The sequence below is a fragment of the Eriocheir sinensis genome, chromosome 64 (genome assembly GCF_024679095.1).
Source record: "Eriocheir sinensis breed Jianghai 21 chromosome 64, ASM2467909v1, whole genome shotgun sequence".
NCBI lineage: Eukaryota > Metazoa > Arthropoda > Malacostraca > Decapoda > Varunidae > Eriocheir > Eriocheir sinensis.
The window spans coordinates 6,259,858-6,286,610 of NC_066572.1; the positions used below are offsets into that span (position 1 = coordinate 6,259,858).

General features: G+C 45.2%; 1 protein-coding gene across 1 annotated transcript in view; it reads left to right on the plus strand.

The window, feature by feature from the left end:
• Positions 1 to 1,370: 1,370 nt before the first annotated feature.
• Positions 1,371 to 26,753, plus strand: part of LOC126987452 (paramyosin-like) — a 41,337-nt gene continuing 15,954 nt past the window's right edge. Inside the window, exons 1-7 of the mRNA XM_050844417.1 lie at positions 1,371 to 1,582; positions 7,873 to 8,110; positions 11,316 to 11,463; positions 13,837 to 13,931; positions 17,324 to 17,437; positions 21,734 to 21,880; positions 25,754 to 25,983. Coding sequence (XP_050700374.1) covers positions 7,898 to 8,110; positions 11,316 to 11,463; positions 13,837 to 13,931; positions 17,324 to 17,437; positions 21,734 to 21,880; positions 25,754 to 25,983 — 947 coding nt within the window. The 5' untranslated portion in view covers positions 1,371 to 1,582; positions 7,873 to 7,897. The remainder of the gene's footprint in view (positions 1,583 to 7,872; positions 8,111 to 11,315; positions 11,464 to 13,836; positions 13,932 to 17,323; positions 17,438 to 21,733; positions 21,881 to 25,753; positions 25,984 to 26,753) is intronic.

The following is a 26,753-nucleotide window of genomic DNA, read 5'->3' on the forward strand; positions in this document are numbered from 1 at the left end:
TGCCATACGTGCAGGGTGCCGTGCCTGCTGCCATACGTGCAGGGTGCCGTGCCTGCTGCCATACGTGCAGGGTGCCGTGCCTGCTGCCATACGTGCAGGGTGCCGTGCCTGCTGCCATACTTGCAGGGTGCCGTGCCTGCTGCCATACGTGCAGGGTGCCGTGCCTGCTGCTTTAGATCATATATATATATATATATATATATATATATATATATATATATATATATATATATATATATATATAATTAGCAGATATAACGATATTTTATTCTTAACGAAATATATGATAAAATAGTTTCTAGAGATGGGACACTTCAAGCTTCACGTTCAATATGTAAAAATTGGATAATCAGAATTTTATCAAACTTTTTGGTTAATTACAATTTTCTTCTGATTATGTAGCACGAGCAGACTAACGGGAACTGGCAACACTGAAACCTGAGCGATGCGGTGCATGATAATTATTATATTGATACGAGTTATTGCCTGGTACCGTTAGCGATGACGTCCCTACGATGCCCTAGAATTTCTTAACTCCACCAGAACAAGTAATTTACACAAGATTGGTTTTACTGACGCGCTCGCACCTCGCATCTTACCCTTCAAAACGCCCCTGCGGTGTCATGATATCAGTAGTATAGAGCCTTCGTTTATTACTTGCCATTTCGAACTTCTAGGCGAACCATAGAGAAGACTGGAAACATTAAGTGTGAAAATGGCTATGAATTAATTTCACGGACATGCTTGTGCGGCAAGTACAGGTTTTATAATTCAGTTCGGCCAGAGTACGACACTTTGGGCTGAAGGTGTACGATGGTTGACTTGTTGTTCATGGCGGCGTTGTGGGAATCAACTCGCAGCCGTAAAATAGCTCGCAGAAAAAGGTGTTCAACTTGCATACTTTCTCTATATTTCACTCACTGCTGTCGTTTACTTGTCCTGCTTGGGCTCCAACACACGGCACAAACACCAGAGCAACACTTTTAATCATGAGGAGGCTTTACAACAAACGAATAGGGCAGATTTTAGGGAGAATTACCCCACGTAGATGTTCACTCAGTTCCTGCTCGTTTGGTCAGGTGTGTCCTTTTCCTGCGGGCAATATCAACCACGAAGCAAGAATAAGAGGAGGAAATCAGGGAAATGCAAAAAATAATGGCAGTGGAAAATGTCAGATATGCTGGGAGGGGAGAGAATTCAAGAGGAGGGGAGGGAAGGGTGATATTAAACCTATCCCAAAATCTCTATTCCTATGCCTGACTATTACTCCTATCACTCCATTAGAGGTGAATTATCATGTTATCCGGCTGTGTATCGCCCAGTGGACAAAAAAGTGGACATGACAGCGACCTATTTCTGCGAGGAGTTATTTCTCGTAGCAGCGGCGCCAGCACGTTCAAACAGGGGATGGCCGCCGCGTCGTGTTAGGGGCTGTTATTTTTTCTAGTATTGCCTTCCCAGTGAGTCCCACGGCTAGTACTCCTGCATACTAACCCAGCACACGGCGGGCACGGCAGCGGGGCACGTGTGGGCAAGTGACAGCCTCCGGGGACACTTCCTGGACAGTACTTCTATTTTTGTGGTAATTTCGGTGTTTGAAATAATGTGTTTCTGGCGCATAACATTCTGGCGCTACTCCATTTATTATATTTTATTCCCCCGAGAGAGAGAGAGAGAGAGAGAGAACACCCCAGAGAGAGAGAGAGAGAGAGAGGGAGAGAGAACACCCCAGAGAGAGAGAGAACACCCCAGAGAGAGAGAGAGAGAACACCCCAGAGAGAGAGAACACCCCAGAGAGAGAGAGAACACCCCAGAGAGAGAGAGAACACCCCAGAGAGAGAGAGAACACCCCAGAGAGAGAGAGAGAGAGAGAGAGAGAGAACACCCCAGAGAGAGAGAGAGAGAGAGAGAACACCCCAGAGAGAGAGAGAGAGGGAGAGAGAACACCCCAGAGAGAGAGAGGTAGAGAGAGAGAACACCCCAGAGAGAGAGAGAGAGAGAGAGGGAGAGAGAACACCCCAGAGAGAGAGAGAGAGAGAGAGAGAACACCCCAGAGAGAGAGAGAGAGAGAGAGAACACCCCAGAGAGAGAGAGAGAGAAGAGAGAGAGAGAGAGAGAGAGAGAGAGAACACCCCAGAGAGAGAGAGAGAGAGAGAGAACACCCCAGAGAGAGAGAGAGAGAGAGAGAGAGAGAACACCCCAGAGAGAGAGAGAGAACCCCTCCTGAGAGAGAGAGAGAGAGAGAGAGAGAGAGAGAGAGAGAGAGAGAGAGAGAGAGAGAGAGAGAGAGTGAAGTTGGTTGGCGAGGGTGGAGTGTTTCATTTTAGACTCACTGGCCCTTTTACACAATTTGAAAGAAACTAACCTAAGTAACCTAACCTAGCGTAACCTTCCCTAACGGCTCGCCCCCTGCTCTCACATCTCATCTCTGCATGCTGAATAAATATAAACTAACCTAACTTAAGGGAACCGTCGGTAGATTTCTATTTTCAAAACTATTGAACAAAAAAAATTATGTCTTTTAGACCTGAATGATGTGAGGATATTGCAGAAGTTTCGGTATTATTCTAGTGTTTGCCCGTACTCACCCCTCGCAACCAAAATTGGCTAGGGGGCCATTGAGACTTCGGGGAATGCGGTGGTAAACATGAAATGCGTCGCAAATGCATAGTTTTTGAGTTATGAGGGGTTGAAAAATACCCTAGATGTAGGGAAATTCCTTACAATTACTAAGATGTAGGGAAATTTCATACATTCCGGGGTTTTTTTACAACGTACGGAAACCACGCAAGGTAATTATTGAAAATCACTCCGCACCTCCATATTGTACTTAAGGGCATATTATACATACGGACGATGTGTTTACATGGCGACGCCATTGCAATATGAACAGCGTTGCCAACGATCCGGTCAGCAGTGATACGCTAGGTGAGACCAGGTCCACCACGCGTGGTTATTTTTTTTTTTTTTTTGGAACATGCACCTTTACCTAATACTATTTCCGATGGTACGCTAGGTTAGCAATGGGACGCTTAGTTAGCCATTAGCCCATGCATGTGAGACCAGGTCCACCACGCGTGGTTAATTTTTTTTTAGAACACGCACCTTTAAGAGGGGGGGGTCCATGGGGGGCGCAGCCCCCCCTTGGTTAGCATGGGGGTCGAGGGGGGTGAAGCCCCCTCGTTAGCAGGTCGTAAAGTTTGGTTGGAGTAGTTTAGATATGCTCCCCCACCCAAATACCCCGAGTTCACGCAGGTCCCCCAAGATTGTTGGGGGAAGGGGATTAATTCGGCTTCTTTACTTTTAAGTACTTTTTTTTTTTTTTTTTTTTTTTTTTTACTATGATATATGGAGGCGTTTTATCGTATTCTGGAGGCGCAGTCAATATCACAATCACCTTGTATACTGGGAATACGAGCCCGTGAAGCAGATTCAAAATCCGGTCAGTAAGGATTCACGTGTTCGAACAGCTCGGGCAAGAGGTTCGAGAGCCTGCACTTCCTGCACAAGCCGCAGTACTATTAAAGGCGCGGTGTTGGATGGATCCCGGCTAGCCGGTGGTTTTACTTGTGTCAGTGATAAACAATGAAGATACACTGTGTTTGGTGCCACGGACTCTACTTGGAGGACGGAAACCTTGCGATGAGGTGACAACCTACTAGAGAGAGGGCATGAGTGTGATGGAGGCGGTTTATGTGAGCACAGATGGCCGCCGGTGCCACGCCAGATGGTGAGGTGAGCATCGTTTGGTGGGTTCACTACACTTCTCTCCCAAAACAAGCTTGGGGATCCACTGAGTGCGTGGTTTTCATATGGGAAACACTAAATTCGTCACAAACGCTTATTTTAGTGGTGGTGGGAGGAAAAATTCCCTAAATTTAGGGAATTTCCATAGATCTAGGAGTTTTATCCCCCACACTGAAAAATACGCGAATCGACAGATTTCATGTCCCCACCGAACCCCGCATTCCCACCAGGTCCCCAGGCTTGTATGGGGGGGAGGGGGGAGTATGGGCAAACACTGGAATTTTACTGAAGTTTCAAAGGATTTTGATGAATAGAAAAAAAATATATGAAAAAAAATATTTTTACAATTTCAAAAAATTTCAATTCCATTCAGTTACTCACATACTTAGGATAAATTTTTACATAGATATAAAACTTACAAGTGTTGAAACAAAAATAAAGAGCCAGATTTTTCAGTCTTTTATTTTTTTACGTTTTTTTTTTCCACTCATGTTTAACCTGGTACCAGCAACGGGCCAAATTTGTGGCTTTACCATGTACCAGTGACGGGCCAAATTTGTGGCTTTACCGTGTACCAGTTACGGGCCAAATTTATGGCTTTACCGTGTACCAGACGGGCCAAATTTGTGGCTTCTGTACCGTTAATACCAGCGGCAAATTTGTGGCTTTACGTGTACCAGTGACGGGCCAAATTTGTGGCTTTACCGTGTGCGACAGACCAAATTTGTGGCTTTACCGTGTACCAGAGATAGACCAAATTTGTGGCTTTACCGTGTACCAGTGACAGGCCAAATTTGTGGCTTTACCGTGTAGCAACAACAGGCCAAATTGTGGCTTTACTGTGTAGCAGCGATGGACCAAATTGTGGCTTTACCATGTAGCAGCGATGGGCCAAATTAGTGGCTTTACAGAGTACCAGCGATGGGCCAAATTTGTGGCTTTACCGTTATGCAGCGACGGGCCAAATTTGTGGCTTTACCCCAAATTTGTGGCTTAATGTGACAGGCCAAATTTGTGGCTTTACCGTGTACCACTGACAGGCCAAATTTGTGGCTTTACCGTGTACCACTGACAGGCCAGATTTGTGGCATTACCATGTAGCGACAGACCAAATTTGTGGCTTTACCATGTAGCAGTGACGGGCCAAATTTGTGGCTTTACCGTGTACCAGTGACGGGCAAAATTTGTGGCCTTACAGGTGTCACCAAATTTGTGGCTTTACCACGTACACACGACGGGCCAAGTTTTTGCCATGTTATAAGCCCCCCAAAATAGATGAAACATAAACTGTCCACAAATGCGATGATACATATTATGAAATGGTTTGCATGAGTGATGATTTTTCTCATTTTTCTTGCTTAGAGGTGCAGCTACCGGGTTAAATGGTTCACTTTTTCGTGAAAAAAAAGAAAAGTCTATTGTCACTGTGCATTTAGTCCTCTTTAAAATGGTACCTAAAACATCAAAATTGGTTAATTTGTTACAGAGAAATAGGGAAAAATGTGAGAAAAACGGTTTTGAGAAAACTGCCTTTAAATTTTGTTTTTTTCCTCCTTTATTTCTAGCTCTCAGATTATTTTTTGTCACTATCGCCAAAATTACATATTCTAAGTTTGCAAACATGTTTCTAAGTATATTCCTGATGCATGCTAGCTCTTGATATTGCACCTGGTCCCCCTTACAATGTAAGTAAAAAAAATGTTCGTGTTCGGGATTTCGGATATAACGGACAAGGTCATTGGTCAGAAATCCATGGGACCGACCGAGAACAGTTTTTGAACCACTCGCTCCCGGTAACTATGATAGCGTCTGCTGGCCACCTCGCCCTCCTCCCTTTATCTGTTGTCCCATCCTTCGGTTTCTGTAGTCTTTTTTTTTGCTCACCTGATCAAATATTTTCCTCCGTGGTTCCCATTCAAATGAAGAACGTATTTATACCACAAGAAAGTTTTATGCATCAATCCAGGACATAAATGTAATGGAAAATGGCCAGGTGTTTGTGAGTGTCGGTACTGATACAGCTTTTGGGGGTCGAGGGGGCTAAGCCCCCCAGTTAGGTAGGTTAGGTTAAATTATGTTTAGTTTGTTTAAATTTATTTGGCACTCGGTATGGGGCGTGGAAATACGCAGTGCGGGGCGGGTACATTGTGGCGGCGTCCGTGGTCCTATTTGCCGGCCGGTGTTTGTGTGTTATGCACCTGAATGGATGCCCTGCGCATTATAAATCAAGATCAAGAAGACGAGAATTACCTCCTCGCAGAAATAAGTTGTTCTGCCGTCCACCTGGAATGTCACTCGGGGGATACACGGCAGGAAAAACATTGATTTGCCTGGTTTTGTTCTACTTTGTCCACTTGTGATCTTTGTGAGCGGCGAGTGAAATATAGAAACAGTAAACAAGTTGAACATCTCTCTCTGAGAGTTATTTTGCGACGCAGCTGCAGGCTGTGGTGGGTGTACAGCAGGCACTGAAAAGTCAATCATTTAATGATTTGTGACAAACAGTTATCAGATTATTTCATAACACAACGAGAACTACCAAGAAAACGTTTCGTCTACCAGTGCGAGATTGGCGCAATTTTACTTATGCCCATAACAATACGGCCCCCTGCAGGCCCCACTGCCTACCTCAGTGCCCCGCAATCCATCGCCAAGTGCGGCTATATAGACAACGCGCAGACAATATACACAATAAAAAAAACATATACCTATGTTTATTATTACGTTATTATTACTTTTTTTTTCTTCTTCACTGCTCATAATGGACTTTCGGCATTAATGGACTAAGCTCCCCCCCAATTAGTCCATTATATCGAGGGTTTACTGTATATATATATATATATATATATATATATATATATATATATATATATATATATATATATATATATATATATATATATATATATATATATATATATATATATATATATATATATATATATATATATATATATATATATATATATATATATATATATATATATATATATATATATATATATATATATATATATATATATATATATATATATATATATGAGCTGAATAGAAACAATTTAGATTGTACATGCCCATATAGAGAATTGAATGTGAAAAGAATGCAAAATAATTTTGAATGGTGAAGAAATGGAGGAGGTCAATGAGTTTAAGTACCTTGGATCAGTTATGTGTAAGCATTGTGGTATGGAGGGAGAGGCAAGAGAAAGGGCATTGCAAGGAAGAAGGGTGGTAGGGTCTTTGGGACGAATCATGAATGGCAGAAGTGTGAGCATGGAGGTAAAGAGGGATTTGAGAAATACAATAATAGTACCAACCCTCACATATGCAAGTGAAACGTGGGCCTGGAATGAAAGTCAGAGGTCTAGAGTGCAGGCAGTGGAAATGAGTTATTTGAGGAGTGCTTCTGGTGTGAGTAGAATGGATGGAATGAGTAATGAAAGTGTGTACGAGCGTTTTGGAATGTGTCACGGGGGTGAAGGGAAGAAGTGTGGAGTGGTGGAAGAAGTGAAGCGACAGACTTTAAAGTGGTTTGGCCACATGGAGCGAATGGAGGAGAGTAAGATGACCAAAAGGTGTATGTGAGTGAGATAGAGGGAGGGAATGCTAGAGGACGACCTCCAGTGAAATGGAGAGATAGGGTGCAAGAGTACGTTAGGGAGAGGGGGGAAAGATCTTTGAGGGACTTTGAGCAGGCAAGGAGGGAGTGTCTGGATAGAGAAAGTTGGAAGCTCTTCTGCCGTGGGCATCCCCTGGTGGGAGCTCCTAGGAGCAGGCATCAATGAAATGAATGATGAATGAATATATAATGTAAATCATTAGATATTTTACTCTTGATATAACACTTAAATCATTTTAAATACAATAAGTCTATTTAATTTGTATTTAAATCATGATTATTATACTCTGATTTAAATCATTTGATTTAAATCAAACCAACCCTGCTCCACACTAGAATGGCTGTGCAGTGGTTGATTTTTATTAGTGTTCAAAACTTGTGTAATATTTCTGGAACTCACAAAGTTTGCATTCATTTGATTATCTTTACCTCCTGTCTGAAACTTTTGCTGTAAGAAACATGGTAAGAAACTACTAAGCCTTGTAAGACCTCCTCCTCTTCTTCAGGCCATCCAGCACAGCCCCAGTGATAATGGCCCAGGCCTCAGCCATCCCCGGGCCGTCCCAAGCCTGCAGCACCAGCATGGACGAGTACTCCGATGAGCAGTTTGTCAGGGTCGTGGCAAGCATTTGGGACATGAGGATAAACGTTCAGGATCTGCACCAAGCCAAGCCTGATTTGGTACAAAAGATATACCTCAACTTCCTGAAGGATATTGGAGTCAACCTGGAGAAGTACAACCAGGTGAGAACTTCACGCTGAGTGCTCTGCTGAACTTCCTAACTGCATGCCTCTCCCCTTCCCGCAGCCCTGCACCACTTGACTTACTGCTCCAGCTCACCCCTGTACTGTCCAGTTCCCTTATGCAACAGTTAACAATCATCTTCATTCTTTCATCCCTTACACTGGTAAACTCTGGAACAATCTTCCTTTGTCTGTATTTCCTCCTGCCTGTGACTTGAACTCTTTCTAGAGGAGAATCAAGACACCTCTCCTCCCAAAATTGACCTCTCTTTTGGCCATTCTTCTGAGTGATTAGCATTTTTTTTTCTCATCATTATTTTTCCCTTGAGCTGCTTCCTTTACTGTAAAAAGAAAAAATAATCTGGCGAGCAGGGGAGATGGAGATGCTTTTCTGGGTGTACAGTGCCTGAGTAAACATGTTGAATATAATTACATGCTAAACTTTTGGAGTATGCCCCAGGTATCCAAAATTTCTGTTTATCCGACACCTCTAATTCCCCGTGGTTCCGGACACTGGGGGTTTTACTGTGTAGAAAATTTGAAGTAGAGTTGTTGTAGTTTTATGGCCCACTGTGCTCACCTTGACTCCCCATGGTTCCCGGGTACTGGGGCTGCTACTGTGTGTGTGGAAAATGTTGAGTAGAATCATTGCAGTATTACGGTCCACTGTGCTCACCTTTATCACGATGGTGGTTTGCTTTAAGCCATCAGTTAACCCCTTGACTGTGGATTTCCTACAAGAAGACACCACCAAGCTACAGGAGTGGAACAAAAAGTGACTGATACAATTCAATAAAGAAAAATGTAAAGTCATGCACCTTTGCAGTGGATATCCAGCATACTAATACCACATGGGAAACACTCCACTATCCACCACAGAGGCAGAGAAAGACATGGGAGTACATGTTTTCAGGCTACCAGTGAAGGTCAAATCCATGCCAATCACAGCGGACGGGTTAATTACTGAGTCATTTCATGAAGGTTTCCACTTGTATATTGCATCAGAATGTATTACCACCATAGTAAATTAGCACGTGTGGGGAGGTGGTGGCTGAGTTGACAGAGTGACAGCGCCGCATTCAGGAGGACGCGAGTTCAATCCCCGCCCGGTGCCACCAAGCTGGGATTTTTCAGCCTCCGCCGAGTGGCTTAAAACTACCCACATGCTGTCCAGAAGACCACCTATCAACCCAGACTCTAGATTCTAGGATTAAAGATGAGCTCCGGGAGGGCAGCATGAGCCAATGCAAGATGGCGCCACTATAAACACTCGCCTGCACCAGAACGGGCTGGGCCGACCATCAGGCCCCACCGGGAAGAAGCCTCACGGAAGAAGCCTACTGTGCAGTAGGCGACGTAAAAAAACACTTAAGCATTGTTTCGGGACACCTAAATTGACGTACAGATAATAAATTGTAAGGAGAAATTTTCCTTTGTTAAAAGCTTTATTTAACCCGTCCGCTGCGATTAACACTGATTTCACTTTCCCTGGTAACCTATGCCCCCAGGTCTTTCTCTGCCTCTGTGGTGGATAGTGGAGTGTTTCCCATGTGGTATTGGTGTGCTGGATATCCCCTCCCAAGGTGCAGGACTTTACATTTTTCCTCATTGAATTGTAGCAGCCACATTTTTTTATATTTTTTTATTTATTTATTTATTTATTTATTTTTTTATGTCGTGGCCTATTGCGCCGGTAGGCTTCTTCCCGGTGGGGCCTGATGATTGGCCGAAGGCTTCTTCCCGGTGGGGCCTGTTGGTCGGCCCAGCCCATTGTGGCGCAGGCAAGTGTTTATAGTGGTGTCATCTTGCATTGGCTCATGCTGCCCCTTGGAGCTCATCTTTAATCCTAGAATCTAGAGTCTGGGTTGATGGGTGGTTTTCTGGACAGCATGTGGGTAGTCTTAGGCCACTCGGCGGTGGCTGAAAAATCCCAGCTTGTGGCACTGGGCGGGGATTGAACTCACGTCATCCTGAACACGGCGCCGTCACGCTATCCACTCAGCCACCGCCTCCATTCCTGTAGCTTGGTGATGTCTTCTTGTAGGAAATCTGCAGTCAAGGGGTCAAACATCAGTTACTGTAGTGTGCGACATTTCCACCTATAGTCTGTTCACTTAAGTCCGACCCAAGCTGCCAACATAAACCTAAGCGTGTTTGCAAGCCGAGTGCTGATTGGCTACTGCTATGGCTTCCAAGTTTTCTTTAACCTCTGTTTGTGTTTATCTCACGCAGCACTTTCTGCTCTTCTGCACTGTGCTTACGAACACGCTTAGGTTTATGTTGTCAGCTTGGGGCAGACTTAACCCTTTCCTTGCGCGCGGTGCGGACGCAACTATCCCCTCAGGCGCAGTCGGGCAGCCCAATGGGGGGTCTCTTTTAACCTCTGTATCTCAGAAACTATTCATCACAGCTAAAAACCAAAAACACCATTGGAAAGAGGAGGTCCAGATCTATAGGAGTCGGTTATGTATGCCTCTCTTGCGAACGTACATGCACGTTCAGGGTGTTGAGTGTTAACACTTACGTCGGTGCGTGCGGGATGATCAGCCGTATTGAGGGAACTGCAGACATCTTTTCTTCAGATTCTGGCAAGGGAGTTTTGCCAGCTGCAATATTTACAACTATTTGGTCATAGAATCAGTCAGGTGATGGGTGAAGCTATGCAAAAATGCCGCTATATTGGGCAAGAACATCCACCAGTTACTCGTCCGTAGATTTGCCACGCTGGGCTGATGTGATTTTCCACCAAATTTGGTGGAGAATCCACTCAATTGGCAATCCTGTGTTGTGAGAATTAGTGTTGGAACACTCTCATACGCGGGAGATTTGAGCGCGGGTGGAGCTCGCAGCGAGGGTTTAGCACCACCAGCAAATACGCCTAACGCTCGCTGTGAGCGTTTAGCAATGAAAGGGTTAAGTGAGCAGATTATAGTACAGCTACAGACAGGGATATTGATTCACCTGACTATGAAACTGTGATTCAGGAACTCAACACCTCCTTGTCCCACAGCAAGTGTCCTCTCCTCCTCCCTCCTCCCCCTCCCTCTCTCCACTCTCCTACCCCTTGAGACTTGCAGTGCAGAAGGAGGCTACCACATCACTGCCAGCATAGAGTAAGGTGCAGGAGGAAGCAGGTATACATTACAAGAGGTCTCGCCAAGACTCGTGAATCAGTGGTAAGGAAGCTCTCTGTGTCTTGGTGCAGATCCCGCCCCAGCTGCTGGACACCATTCAGTTCCCCGAGGAGTACATGGGAGCCCTGCGAATCACAATGATGGCGGTAGACATCCGGAAGTGCTTCAAGCTGATCTTTGAGGACGACACGTTTAGGCAGGTGGATCTCTTCAACCCTAGTGAGTATTTTTATGTATTTACTTATTTATGTGTCTTGTGTTTCACCTGTGGCACTGGTAGGCTTTCTTGGTGGGGCCTGGTGGTTAGCCCCAGTCTTTTATGGTGCAGGCAAGTGTTTATAGTGGTGCCTTCTTGCCTGACTCGTGATGCCCCTTGGAGCTCATCTTTGATCCTCTTTTTGGGGGAATCTAGAATCCAGGTTGATAAGTGGTCTTCAGGACAGCATGTGGGTAGTCTGAGGCCACTCGGCGATGACTGAAAAGTGTCAGCCTCCACCTCCTCGGCAGCAAGGGTCTCCAAGAGCTTGATCACACAAACCATCACCATCACTGTCAGCCATTACTAGTCTGCCGCAGAACAAAGACCTTTCCCAAAGCTCTCCACCCCTCTCTGTTAGTGCACACCATTCTACTCTGGCAAATGCTCTCATCTTGTCTCCAGCTGGCCCTCTGCCTGCCCTGGCTCATCTTAATGTCTCTGGGTTGGCACTGTTATCAAAGGTATCATACCAATGCCCAAGAAATGTTAAGAGAAGTCAGTCCAACAAAAGACCAAGAGGAGAGATGAGATGAGAGCATTGGCCAGGCCGGGACAGAGAACACTGTGGCAGATCTTAGCAGCCTCCTGCCTGAGCTGCTTCCATTGCTGTGAGGAAGGTGTGAAGGGCAGGATAAACTACTCTCTGGAAGGTCAAAAGGGAGTTTATAAATTGCCTGGAGTCTACAGGGTGGATAAAGAATGGAAGGGTATTAACCCGGTAGCAGTGACGGCTCAAATTTATGGCTTTACCATGTAGCAGTGACGGGACAAATTTGTGGCTTTACCGTGTAGCAGTGACGGGCCAAATTTGTGGCTTTACCGTGTAGCAGCGACGGGACAAATTTGTGGCTTTACCGTGTAGCAGTGACGGGCCAAATTTGTGGCTTTACCATGTAGCAGCGACGGGACAAATTTGTGGCTTTACCGTGTAGCAGCGACGGGACAAATTTGTGGCTTTACCGTGTAGCAGCGACGGGACAAATTTGTGGCTTTACCGTGTAGCAGTGACGGCTCAAATTTGTGGCTTTACCGTGTAGCAGTGACGGTACAAATTTGTGGCTTTACCGTGTAGCAGCGACGGGACAAATTTGTGGCTTTACCGTGTAGCAGTGATGGGCCAAATTTGTGGCTTTACCATGTAGCAGTGACGGGCCAAATTTGTGGCTTTACCGTGTAGCAGTGATGGGCCAAATTTGTGGCTTTACCATGTAGCAGTGACGGCTCAAATTTGTGGCTTTACCGTGTAGCAGTGATGGGCCAAATTTGTGGCTTTACCATGTAGCAGTGACGGGCCAAATTTGTGGCTTTACCGTGTAGCAGCGACGGGACAAATTTGTGGCTTTACCGTGTAGCAGCGACGGGACAAATTTGTGGCTTTACCGTGTAGCAGTGACGGCTCAAATTTGTGGCTTTACCGTGTAGCAGTGACGGGACAAATTTGTGGCTTTACCGTGTAGCAGCGACGGGACAAATTTGTGGCTTTACCGTGTAGCAGCGACGGGACAAATTTGTGGCTTTACCGTGTAGCAGCGACGGGACAAATTTGTGGCTTTACCGTGTAGCAGCGACGGGACAAATTTGTGGCTTTACCGTGTAGCAGTGACGGCTCAAATTTGTGGCTTTACCGTGTAGCAGCGACGGGACAAATTTGTGGCTTTACCGTGTAGCAGTGACGGCTCAAATTTGTGGCTTTACCGTGTAGCAGCGACGGGACAAATTTGTGCCATGATATAAACCCTCCAAAATAGATGATGCATAATCTGATCACAAATGCTTCGATATATATTATGAAATGGTTTGTGTGAGGGTGATTTTTTCTCATTTTTCTCGCTTAGAGGGACCATTAAGAAACATGATCCCTGCTGCTACCGGGTTAAGGCTGTCAGTCAGTCTTCTGGGGCTGAAAGCTGCATAAGAAACTCACACAGTTCATACAACATCTTGCAGTACAGTTTACTTGGTGTGTGTTCTTATCTATTTTGTTTAGAACATAAGGAGTCTGCAAGAGGCTGGTTGGCCTACACAAGACAGCTCCTGTAAGCCTAACCCCACGTAACCTCACTATCCATAAATGTATCCAACCTCTTCCTAAATGTATCTGTGTGGCTAAGTAAAGGCAACCCAGGTGTATGTTAGCGGGCTCTTTTTTTTGTACTTTTTTGTTGCCCTTGAGCCGTGTCCTTTGATGTAAAAACAACCTTCCCATGGGTGTCATACTATAGTTGTGCCTTCATCAACAATGCCGTCGCTGTTGGCACCGTAATCCCACTGCTACAGTTTATATTGTGTCGCCGGGTGTAAGTTCTGTAATATTTCACTGCTGTTTGTTTCAGAGCCTAAGAGGAGCAGGAGATTCTTCGCACTGATCTATGACTTCTTGGTGTTCACGGACAGCGTGTTCAAGGAAGTGGAGGAGCGGGAAGAAAAGGTAATGTGGAGACCTCGTTATTTTGCAAAGCCGTACAGAGTTAGAGCAGAGAGCACAACAAAGTGTAGGATAAGGTTAGGGAGGAGGAGGTGACTGAGGTGAAATATTTAGACAGTTGTGTGTAAGCATGGAAGGTGAGGTGAGGAAAGAGCAGTGAAGGCAGACAGGCACCCACCACCTGTCTGCCCTTCACTGCTCTTTCCCTCACCTCACCTTCCATGCCTACATACAACTGTCCCTAAATATTTCACCTCAGTCACCTCCTTCACGGGGACTGTTGCCGAGTGCTTCCTGCCAGGCCAGTTTCTTTACTCTCAGGGTGGCTGCTGTGTGTACAGATGTGGAAGGATTCTTATGGGGAACTTTCATATGGATTGGACATACAATTTATGAGAGAATGCAAAGAAAATAAACTATTTGAAAACTATTAATGTGATAGGCTCACTTAATTTCAGTCAGTTATATTGACAGAAGTATACATACCATTAGGTTGATGGTTTTCATTAAAGAACATTTTGAATCTTCTTTATATTTTGAGGTTCAGAATTGTGTTTGTTTTTGACATAAACATTCATGACGGGCTGCTCCAAGGGCCATGCAGGTGGGCGGCAGCGCTGTGCCACCCTCCCCTCGCTGCGGGGGACTGGCTGCCTCCATTTGTTCCTTTTAGGGGCTGTGAGGCAAAGTACTACCATACATTATTTTAGTAATCCAGATAATTTTGTACGAAAATATAGTTTAGGAGAAACCATTGCTCATCTTGCTCTATTAAGGCAGTGTCATACTGGCCGTTTTCCTCCAACCATTGGGTGTGCGGGCAACCATGGTTGCTTGTACACTCAACTTGGAGGCTGGGAGGTTTGGGATATGAGCAACCGTGCAGCTGTGTGTAAACAATGGTAGTGGCTGAGGAGCAGAAGAAGTAGTGGAGATGGCCCACCAAGAGAATGGTGGAGTGGATTGGCAGCGGCTTTGTCTACGCGATAGAGAACTCCCCGTGCTGTGGGACCACACACATGAAAACTCCGCCAAAGAGAATTAAAAAAGATGTGAATGGTTCATGCTTGCTGCTGCTCCTCCCTCACTCTGGTGTCTTGCTTGGATATGAGTGGGGCACCATTTCCAATAGTTAACAAAACTCTTCCTTCTCCATTCATACGCCTCCGTGGTCTAGTGGTCAGCGTGCCTGGCTACTACTCTGCGGGCTTGGGTTCAAATCCCGGCCCGGGCAGTCAGCGTGCAGCTCACCCAGCTGTTCATCCTCCCCCTCGGGCTGGTGGATAAATGGGTACCTGGGGACACCTGGGGAAGGTAAACTGTGGTAACCTGGATGTCACACTGGCCCTGTGTACCGTGGTGACGGGCTCCCTCCCACCACAGACTCAAGGGCCACAGTGAGGGAGATGAGCACTGAGGCCATGCGCAGCTGTAGCTTGTGCCCCCGACCTCACCTTTACCTTCCTTTCTCCATTCGACAAAAATTGTAGAATGACTCAGTTTTCACAGCACAGTTCTCTGACGAGGCTTGGGTAAACACTCCTCTTCCCATCTTTGAAGCCATGATTGTACCCACGGCCACTTCTTCCTTCCTCTCAACACTTTCCATCCGTGACGCAGACGTCGGCGTCACAGTATGGAAAGGGTCAAGAGGAAATGGAAGAGGATTAATCCTCTTCTAAACCTCTCAATCCTCCTCTAAATTCCTCTTAATCCTCTTCCATTTCCTCTTAAGAGGTTTAGAAGAGCATTAAGAGGAAATGTAAGAGGATTAAGGGGTTTAGAAGGGTCTAACCCTTTCCATACGGTGTCGGCGTCGCTGGAGTGAAGGGTTAACTGTAGCAACAAGTCCATAATTTGGGTGACAGCAGCACAAGCTGCAGCAGCCATTACTTTTGCAGTCGGCGCCACATGGATACAGACCGACTGGTTTGTTTACGTTGTGGATATGGGCAGCCGACCTTGGCCGTGTGATGCACACCCAGAAAAGTTGGAGTTACCGGTTGCTTCTACCGTCAACACAGTTGGAGGAAAAGAGCCCAGTGTGACACCGCCTTTACCTGCAAAGCAAAACTGCTCTGCTACAAACCTGGCAGCCTCAATTTCTGCTGCCAGTGATGTGTGTGAGCATTCTAGGTGTTTGATTGAGCCCATGTATTGACTGTGTCAAGTTGGTGTTTGGGAAAAAATAAATGCAGAATACATGTTGGTGCTTGGTGAACCGGAAACACTCGTCTGCGAGATTGTGAAGCTGTTTGGAAGACAACCTGCACCAGTACTGTGTTTTGCAGTCTGTCTGTGTCTGCTGGTGACACAGTGCTCACTGCAGAAAATGAAAGTGACTTACCATCTTTGGTCAGTGTTTTTGATAGTGTCTGTAAAAGGAGAAAGCTGAAAGTAAATGTCAACAAAAGTAAAGTGATGGTTTGTGAGCGAAGTAGAAGTGAGGTTGTAGATTTTGTATGCCCATATAGAGCGGGAATTGAATGTGAAAAAGAATGCAAAATAATTTTGAATGGTGAAGAAATGGAGGAGGTCAATGAGTTTAAGTACCTTGGATCAGTTCTGTGCAAGCATGGTGGTATGGAGGGAGAGATAAGAGAAAGGGCATTGCAAGGAAGAAGGGTGGCAGGGTCTTTGGGACGAATCATGAATGGCAGAAGTGTGAGCATGGAGGTAAAGAGGGATTTGAGAAATACAATAATAGTACCAACCCTCACATATGCAAGTGAAACGTGGGCCTGGAATGAAAGTCAGAGGTCTAGAGTGCAGGCAGTGGAAATGAGTTATTTGAGGAGTGCTTGTGGTGTGAGTAGAATGGATGGAATGAGTAATGAGAGTGTGTACGAGCGTTTTGGAATGTGTCACGGGGGTGAAGGGAAGAAGTGTGGAGTGGTGGAAGAAGTGAAGCCACAGACTTTAAAGTGGTTTGGCCACATGGAGCGAATGGAGGAGAGTAAGATGACCAAAAGGTGTATGTGAGTGAGATAGAGGGAGGGAATGCTAGAGGACGACCTCCAGTGAAATGGAGAGATAGGGTGCAAGAGTACGTTAGGGAGAGGGGGGAAAGATCCTTGAGGGACTTTGAGCAGGCAAGGAGGGAGTGTCTGGATAGAGAAAGTTGGAAGCTCTTCTGGTGTGGCCATCCCCTGGTGGGAGCTCCTAGGAGCAGGCGTCGATGAAATGATGATGATCTGTGTCTGCAGTCACACACGTTTACGGTAGACGAGATACAAGTTTTTGTAGGAATGGAATCCACGATGGGTTGATGGAAACCCAACCCCTTCATAGGCAAGCTTTCACATGAAGTATTGCCTTTTTCTGTCCATTCATTACTTCCCTTTGTGTGTGTTCTGTTCTCCACACTGTTAACTGACTGGCCTTCCCCTTGCCAGGTGGGTGCCCTCGCTGAGCAGCGGGACAAGATGAGGGCCAAGCTACACAAGATGAAGCAGCAGATCCATGAGAGGAGGATGGAGAACGAAAAGAATCAGCTGGCGAAGGAAGAGGTAGGACTGAGTCAAAGCCTTTCCCCACATTTACTTCTAGCATATTGCACGCTGCCGCCCTCACTGAACACACCCACCGGCCACTAGAGGGCAGGTGTGCGTAGTTACGTAGTTGTATTTACACAGTTGTACACGAGGCTACACAAGGATACGAGGAAACTACAAGGAGCCAGCTGGTCTACACTTGGCAGCCCCTGAGGATGGGTTATTCTCCAAAGCCCTTCCCATCCATAGCTACATTTGATCTTCATTTAACCCTTTCAGCGCTATGTTGTCGCAGCGATGCTGAGCGGTCCGTGTTGGTGGAGCTAAATCACCGCCGCGAGAATTGATCTGTGTTGAATCTCCCGCTCACAATATACGTCCCAACACTATTCCACACTCCACTGTAACTTTAGTCTGAATGGTTCATGTCTTATAGTGGGTCGTCCTTGCCGCACCACCACCTACACAACCACACCCTCACACAACAAACAGCTGCATGCCGCGTGTCACCAGAACAGGGTGCATTGCGTCTTGCCTAGTTGGCTGTCACAACCTCCAAGTGACAGGGAGAATAACATACTAAACTATACATAATATTATAGGGACAGTGGTATTGGTATGCTGGATTTCCCCTCCCAAGGTGCATGACTTTACATTTTTCTTTTTGAATTGTAGCAGCCACTTGTTGCTCCACTCCTGTAGCTTGGTGATGTCTTCTGGTAGGAAATACGCATCCAGGGGCTGAAACTTAAGAAATAAATCCCAGACTTTTCACGGTTTCTCTTGGTAATGCAGTGATTTCAGGGTCGAAGGTCAGAGCTCACCCACACCCAGCTCCCTTTCACAGTTAGAGCGGTCAAGAACTGTTATTTAACGTGTAACTGCTTAGAGGGTTATTTATACCACACTTAGAGGTTGGATTTGTTTGTGTTGAGCTGCACCATCCTTTTGTTGGTCCACTTGACAAGCCATTTCGTTGATGTACAAGATAGTTAGTAGATGACTCAGGACTAACCTCTGTGGGATGCCACTAGTAATGCAAGTCCAGTATAGTTTATCCCCATCTAGTCACTAAGTCTAATCTAGTCACCTTGATCCTTATCCTGTATCCCAAGGCCTTCTAGGTTACTTAAGTCTTTGGTGAGTCACTTTGTCAAATGCTTTACTAATATCAAGGTATGATATCATAATTTTGTTTTGTTTTAGTGTTGTTAAGGAAGCCAAGTTTCTTGACATATTTTACACATCTAAACTTTGTCAATTTGTATTTGTCTGTGTGTGTGTGTGTGTGTGTGTGTGTGTGTGTGTGTGTGTTTATTACCTAGTTGTATTTATCTTGTTCTGAAATACAGGAAAAGAGCCGCACTAGGCTCGTGCTGTCCCGTCTCCATAACACTTATTATCCAGTTTGGCTTTAAATTCATGAATCGTTTTTGCACACACAGTCTCCTTGTCAAGTCCGTTCCATGTTGTTGTGCTTCTGTATGGAAAACTGTATTTCTTGATGTCTCTCCTACAGTCGCTCTTCTTCAATTTCTTACCATTGCCTCTTGTCACACTTCTGTCACGTACCACTAGGTCTTCCCTGTCCAATTTCTTCAGTCCCTCTTGTATCCTGTACAGTGCTATTAGGTCCCCTCTCTCTCTTCTGCTCTCCAGTGTTGTTGGTCACAATTTCTCGAGTCTTTCTTCATAAGTATGTTCTCTCAGAGTTTCCGGTAATTTAGTCGCTGCTCTTTGTATTCTTTCCAACTTTCTAATTTCTTTCTTCAATCTAGGTGACCACACTAATGCTGCATATTCCAGTCGTGGACGTATCATCGATGTCATTAGTTTCTTCACCATTTCTTCATCTAAATACATAAATGCTGCTTTTATGTTTCTATGAAGATTGTACAGCATGTGCAGAAAGTGCTGTCGTCAAGGCGCCGCCGACAATTCTTTTCGCGTTAAGTGAAAGAGGCTCACAACTACCTTCCCGGGATCACAAGATGTTCTGACGCCTTTGCATCACTAACTGGCAACCCTCTACGCTCTCCGGGGAGCAGGCGCCAGTGTTGACAGTCACCGACAGTAGCTGCTCAGCTGCCATTTAGAGAGGTTGTACAATCGTCTGGCGTGCCAGACGAAGGCTAATGGCGCTGTCATTATGCTTCCTTCCACCCTCTCAGTACGCCTAAAATGACTACACGCAGGGACAAACGGATTGAGGTGTTCACTTGATATAAGGCTGGTCATGATCTCCCATTTATTTCCTGTCAAACTGGTGTTGCTGAGAACAACACAGCGGCTGGTGCAGCGTTTGAAGGACGTCGGAGAGGCTACTGCACTGGCACCCCTTATCAAGTGTGGCAGGCCTCGTAAGACTACTTCTAGGACCCGTGCACTTATCTCTAGGCAGGCTGCTAAGGAACCAAGGCTGACAGCACGAGGAATCAAAGAAAAGAACCCACAGTTACTGGAACATGTATCTGTAAGGAGCGTACAGCAGCTGCTGCACGATGACCTCAGCCACAAATGTTACCGTACCCGCAAGAAGCCCCTGTTAACTGCACAGCAAAGGGAGAAGAGAGTAAAATTTTGCAAGAACTACCTAGCCTGGAGTGAGGAGGAATGGAAGACAGTGCTGTGGAGTGATGAAGCAACCTTCACCGTGACCGGGACACCGTCATCACGAGTGTACCGCAAGCCAGGCACCGACCCCTTGGACCCCAAGCACACGTCAAAGTTTGTGAAGCACCCAGCTTCACTCATGGTGTGGGGCTGTTTCACCTACTATGGAGTTGGTGAATTAGTTATTCTTCCTGCTAATGTTAGGGTAAACCAACACAACTATTTGGAGCTATTAAGTGATGTCCTGTGCGATTCATTCGAAAAAACAAAGGCAAGAATATTTGTGCAGGATTCTGCTCCTGCACATGTAGCAAAATCTGTGAAGCAGTGGTTGACTGATTGTGACATTCCCTTCATCAGTGACTGGCCTGGAAATAGCCCAGATATTAACCCAATAGAAAACTTATGGGGATGCATGAAGAGACACCTGCATGGTATGGACACGTCATCGGTGCCGAAACTTGAGGCTGCAATCACAACTGTGGGCCAGTTTTCACTCACCTACCTGCAAAACCTTGCAACCAGTCTCCCCAAACGTCTTGAGGATATTGTAAAAAGGAAGGGCAATGCAAATAAATACTAACTGGTCCAATGATACGTATTTGTTTGTCCACCATTCTCCCAGAAAGTCATAATCAGTGTTTTATTTAGGCGGCGACAACACTTTCCGCGCATACTGTATGTTTCCCCAGTTATCTGGTCTATATGTTTTCCAAAGGATAACTTGTCTGTTATGATCACTCCCAGATCTTTTTCTTCAGTTTTTCTCATGATTCTTTCATTACTCAGAGAGTAGTTCCCCGATATTTGTCTACTGCTCTTACCAAACTCCATCACGCTACACTTCTCTGTGTTGAATGTCATTTCCCATTTGCGTGACCATTCGCTTATTATATCAAGATCTTGGCCCAGGGCTACACAGTCTTCTTCATGAGCCACCCTCCTCATTATTTTAGCATCATCAGCAAACATATTCATATAGCTTGTCACCCCTTCTGTCATGCCATTAATATAAATTACAAACATAATCGGAGCCAGCACTGATCCTTGGGGGACTCCACTGGTCACTTCCATCCAGCTTGATTTATTATTCCTGATTACTGTTCTCATTTCTCTCCTCGTCAAAAAGTCCACAATCCAATCCAATATTGAACCACCCAGACCTCCAACATGATTAAGTTTACATATTAATCGCTTGTGTGGTACTTTATCAAACGCCTTCTTTAAGTCCAGATACACACAATCTGCCCAACCGTCTCTTTCCTGTATTATATCAATTACTCTTGAATAGAAGCTGATCAGATTACTTACACAAGACCGTCCTCCTCTGAATCCGAATTGGCTATTTGTTAATATACTGTTTTCTTCTAAATACTCCACCCATCTGTTTTGTGTGTGTGCATCAGTGTGTGTGTGTGTGTGTGTGTGTGTGTGTGTGTGTGTGTGTGTGTGTGTGTGTGTGTGTGTGTGTGTGTGTGTGCATCAGTGTGTGTGTGTGTGTGTGTGTGTGTGTGTGTGTGTGCATCAGTGTGTGTGTGTGTGTGTGTGTGTGTGTGTGTGTGTGTGTGTGTTTCCTCTTCTTCACCCAACCAGTATCATAACAAACTACATTTCCGGTCCAGCAGTACTGCCTTTCATTACCCATTGGCCTCCTGCTCCTCTGATGCCTGAGTACTACAACCTGACCCTTTCCTGCAGGACATGAGGAGAGTTGAAGCCAAGACGGAGGAGCTGCAGAGGTGCCAGGAGGAGAAGCTAGCTCTGAAGGCCCAGCTTGATGCACTGGGACTCTCTCTGGCCAAGCTGGACATAGCCATAAAGGACACTGAGCTCAGGACCATGGAGGTTTGTCTGAGGGAATCTTGTCTTGTCACCGAGCGAGGATATCAGAACCACGAGCGAGTCTTCTGTAATCACATATGAGTCTTATAATCACATTCTTCTAGAGTCACAAGTGAGTTCTGTAATAACTAATGAGTTTTATAATTGGGAATGACTTCTATAGTGCCCTTGAGCTGCCTCCTGTGCTGTAAGAAAAACAATGGATTGACACACTTACCGATGTCGTAGACCCACACTTATTTTGGGCTGGCGTGGACTTTAGAGTAACTTGCATGTGTGTTTTCTTTAAGGTTGTATCAGTGACATCTCAAGCAATGGACGTCTTTCTCTTTTGATTTTGCGGCGCCCTTGTCCTTAAGCCGCGAATTTTGATAAATCAACCGCTTTGGTGCGAATCGCCCTAACTCCCTTATTTCTGGGGCTTCAGAAAAGTTATTGGTATCACTTGACGGCAAAATGCAAGGGCTATATTTTATAATCAGCAACTGGGCTTAAAAAATTGACTCAAAAGGGTCAAAAATCGAATAAATTCGCAAAAAACAACAAAAAAAAAGTATTTTTGAGTTCCCAACCTTGAAACCCACTCATTTTTTGAGAATTTCAAAAAAGTTATTTAACAAATGATTTAGCCCTGCCAATGTGCTTTCCAAAATGGTGAACGTTTCCCTGCTCCCAGTAGTTTGGTCGCTAGAGCTCCAAACGTAAACCTTGATCCACACCCACCATCACCACCCTGTTGATGCGTCACTGGTCGCCACCGCCGGCTTGATCCTCGTTATACCGGCGGTACTAGGCACGCATCCAGCACCCCGGCACCTTACTGCACCCACACCTCACTGCCACCTGTCGTCCTCGTCCATGTAGCTATCCAGTCTACTCTTAAAACAAACTATCGTCCCTGCACTAACTATGTGATTGCTGAGTCTGTTCCATTCCCCCACCACCCTATTACTAAACCAATGCTTGCCTATATCTCTCCTAAATCTATACTTTTCTAATTTAAATCCATTACTGCGAGTTCTATCCTGCTGGCTAATTCTCAGAACTTTACTTATATCGCCTTTGTTGTAACCCTTGACCCATTTGAATAGTTCTATCAGATCTCCCCGCACTCTTCGTCTCTCTAGTGAATGTAAGTTTAGATGTTTCAGCCTATTTTGATATGGGAGGTTCCTCAGCCCCTGAATCATCTTGGTCATCCTCCTCTGAACTGATTCTAGCAAATTGATGTCCATTCTGTAGAGGCAGCTCCTTTGACCCTAAGCTCCCGTGTATCTAACCCCACCTAATATCGCTGTCCATGAATTTATCTAGTCTATTTTTGAATGTGACAATTGTATTGGCACTCACCACGTGACTGCTAAGCCTATTCCACTCATCCACCACCCTGTTTGTAAACCAATTTTTGCCTGTGTCCCTGTTGAATCTGAATTTATCCAGTTTAAACCCATTACTTCGTGTCCTACCCGGTTCTCTTATCAACAAAACCTTATGAATGTCTCCCTTATTAAAGCCCTTCATCCATTTATAAACCTTGATCATGTCTCCACGCACCCTTCGCCTTTCTAGAGAATGCAAGTTTAACTGTTTGAGTCTTTCCTCGTATGGCAAGTTTCTCAACCCCTGAATCATGTTAGTCATCCTCCTCTGCACCGATTCTAACATTTTGATATCCATTCTATAGTAGGGTGACCAGAACTGAACTGCATAGTCAAGATGAGGTCTAACTAATGCTAAATATAGTTTGAGGAAGACTTCGGCGCTTCTGTTGCTTACGCTCCTTGAAATAAATCCCAGTACCCTATTTGCTCGATTTGTAGCTTGAATGCATTGTGCCCTTGGACGGAGATCAGAGCTCACTAAGACCCCTAAATCCCTCTCGCGCCCAGACCTGCTTATGAGAGTGTCATTTAAGCAATAGTTATGTGAGGGGTTGTTCCTACCTACACTCAGAATACTGCACTTCCCTACATTGAACTCCATCTGCCATTTATCCGCCCAGTCATACAATCTGTTGAGTTCACCCTGGAGAATACTAGCGTCCTGATCCGACTCAATTACTCTACCGATCTTGGTATCATCTGCAAATTTACTAACATCACTACTAATTCCTGTATCTAAGTCATTGATATAAATAACAAACAAAAGTGGACCTGATACCGAACCTTGTGGGACCCCACTCGTAACACATCCCCAGTCAGATCTTTTACCATTGATTTGCACTCTTTGCTTCCTATTGCTAAGCCACGCCTTGACCCAGTTCAAAACTTTACCCTCTACTCCGTGATGGCAAGTGAAAGCTCTTTTAATACAGATTAATAATCAGAAAAGAAAAATTGGAAAACATTAAATAAATAAAAAAGTTATAAGCAAAAAAACTAAGGTGTGTCCATTATTGGTTCATCTAGAACACCATGTATATCAGTGGAGGTGTCAAGACTACGCTCAGCATGCACACAACGAACAGAAACTGAAGGAAGACCATCAAAATAGATCATCTGAGGGAACATAATTGCTCTGCAGACGCCATGATGCGTAGACAGGAACTGTAGGCTATTTTTAGCACAGAGTCGTGGCATTACCAGGGTAAGGGACAAAATAGGTGCCAGTTAGTCAGTTAGCATCAACAGACATAGTTACGCGAGCCCTTTAGATTCCAGATAGCTTGCTCTCCGGCACTGCATGGTGTCATGCTCGTTGCCCGCGTCTGAAAGAACTATATGACGCCAGCGGCATCATCGTTATTAAGGGCTTAAACTTAAGATTTAACTGGAAACTTCATATCTCATCTAGCTAAATCAGCTTCCTCGAGGTTGGGCGTTCTGTATCGTCTCCACCAATATTTTCATTCTGACTGCTAACTGCATGGCCCCCCCTCCCATGGCCCAGCTACACTTATCCCTATTTCATCCAAATTCCTCATGCAAGAGTTAATGAGCATCTTCATTCTTTCATTTGCTGATAAACTGGAACAGCCTTCCATTGTCTGTGTTTCATCCTGTCTGTGACTTGTACTCTTTCAAGAGGAGAGTATCAAGACACCAGCCATACTTGACATTTTCTGGCCCTCATTCTTTTCCTTTTACTGGAGCAGTGCCCAGCAGGCTTTTGTTGTTGTTCTTTGCCCTTGAGCAGCCTCCCATGCTGTACACAAGAAAATGGATTTCTCTTTTTAACCCGGTAGCAGCGGGGATCATGTTTCTTAATGGTCCCTCTAAGCGAGAAAAATGAGAAAAAATCAGCCTCACACAAACCATTTCATAATATATATCAAAGCATTTGTGATCAGATTATGTATCATTATTTTGGGGGGTTTATATCATGGCATAAATTTGGCCCGTCGCTGCTACCGGGTTAATTGCACCTTGTTGGTTGTGGTTCTGAAGGTTCCAGTGAGTTGTGGCACTGTTCTGTGTTTGTGTCATGCATGTGCCTCCTGTATTATCCACAGTATTAGACTATTAACGAGAATACTGCAGACTGTACCACCAGTGATCTTACTTCACTATGAGACAGACACACCTCCCACCTTCCTGTCCCACCATCTCTTTGTCATGTGAACCACTCACTTCTTGCTACCACTTTCTCCCTTTTTTCCCGGTGATCTGTGTGTCTGTCTGCCTTGTGGGAACTTCCTCCAAGGGGTTGGCCACAGAGAAAATGTCTCCAGCTCTGTCAACTCTCTCCCTCCATTACTTGTCCATTGATCCATTGCACCCTTGATGTCCTCTCCATATACACACTTGACAAAGTCATCCTCTTTCAGTCACACCAGGCATCTCAACCATCTCAGAATGCCTTGCTTCACCCATCAACCACTCAATTTACCATAAGCCAGAAATTTGTCCCCAAGGCATGATGTCCCTTGTTCACCAGGCTGGCAGTGAGAAGCAGAGGCTGGAGGGCCTTGTGATCCAGGCCAGCGAGGAACAGGAGATCAAGAAGAGGGACGAGAAGTTGGCAGTGCTCAAGGAGGACAACCAGAAGAAGAAGGATCATCTGGCCCAGCTGCAGCAGAGAGCCAGCTTCATCAATACAACCAAGGAGAAACTGGACAAGCTCATAGCAATGCTGCAAGAGATCCAGCAGGAAAAGTCAAAGGAGAAGTAAGTGAGGTCTATATTTACAATTGTTTGTTTCATTTGCTTTGTTTTCAGATTTCCCTTCTCTGCCAGAATGGGAAGAATGGAGTCGTCCTTCTCTTTTTCTTTGATCGCCTCCCTGGATTGAGGTCGATGGCATTTATGAACCTTCTCCAGGTAGTTGTGTCCATTGCATTGCCCTTTGCTGCTCTCATTCCTTGTACCTCCCTCTGAAGTCCTTGCCTCTGCTGTGCTCTGCCCAGCCATCCTCTTCCCTCAACAGCTGCTTCCTGCCCCTTGTTGTAGCCTCCTTGTCTCCTCTCACCACAACAAACTCATTCAGAATCAGAGTAAAAACCATTAAACTAATAGTCATTCACTCATGGCTTCCAGACTTTTACTCCTAGTTGTTTATGCAGGGGAGGGGGAGGGAAAAGAGGCAGAAAAGGTTATGAAAATGAACCTCCCTAATGTCCTTGCAGTCAGGGAGAAGAATTGTGTTTATAAATTCAGAATAAATTTCAGAATCTACATGATGAGGATGAAGGATGTACAGAGGAAGCAAATGGTATGCTGACTAAACTATACTGGAAGCAGCACTAGAAATAGGAACACTATGACCTGCCCAGGCAAGACTGTTATGCTGGGATCACACATCTGTGATTTTGCCTCTGCGACTCGCTGCGATTCTGAAAATGGGAAAACAGCGGTGAAATCACAATCTACTACGCTCTCGCTGCAACAGTTGTAACAGGAATTGCAGGGAGTCTTTCTGAAGCATAGCAGAGTCGCCA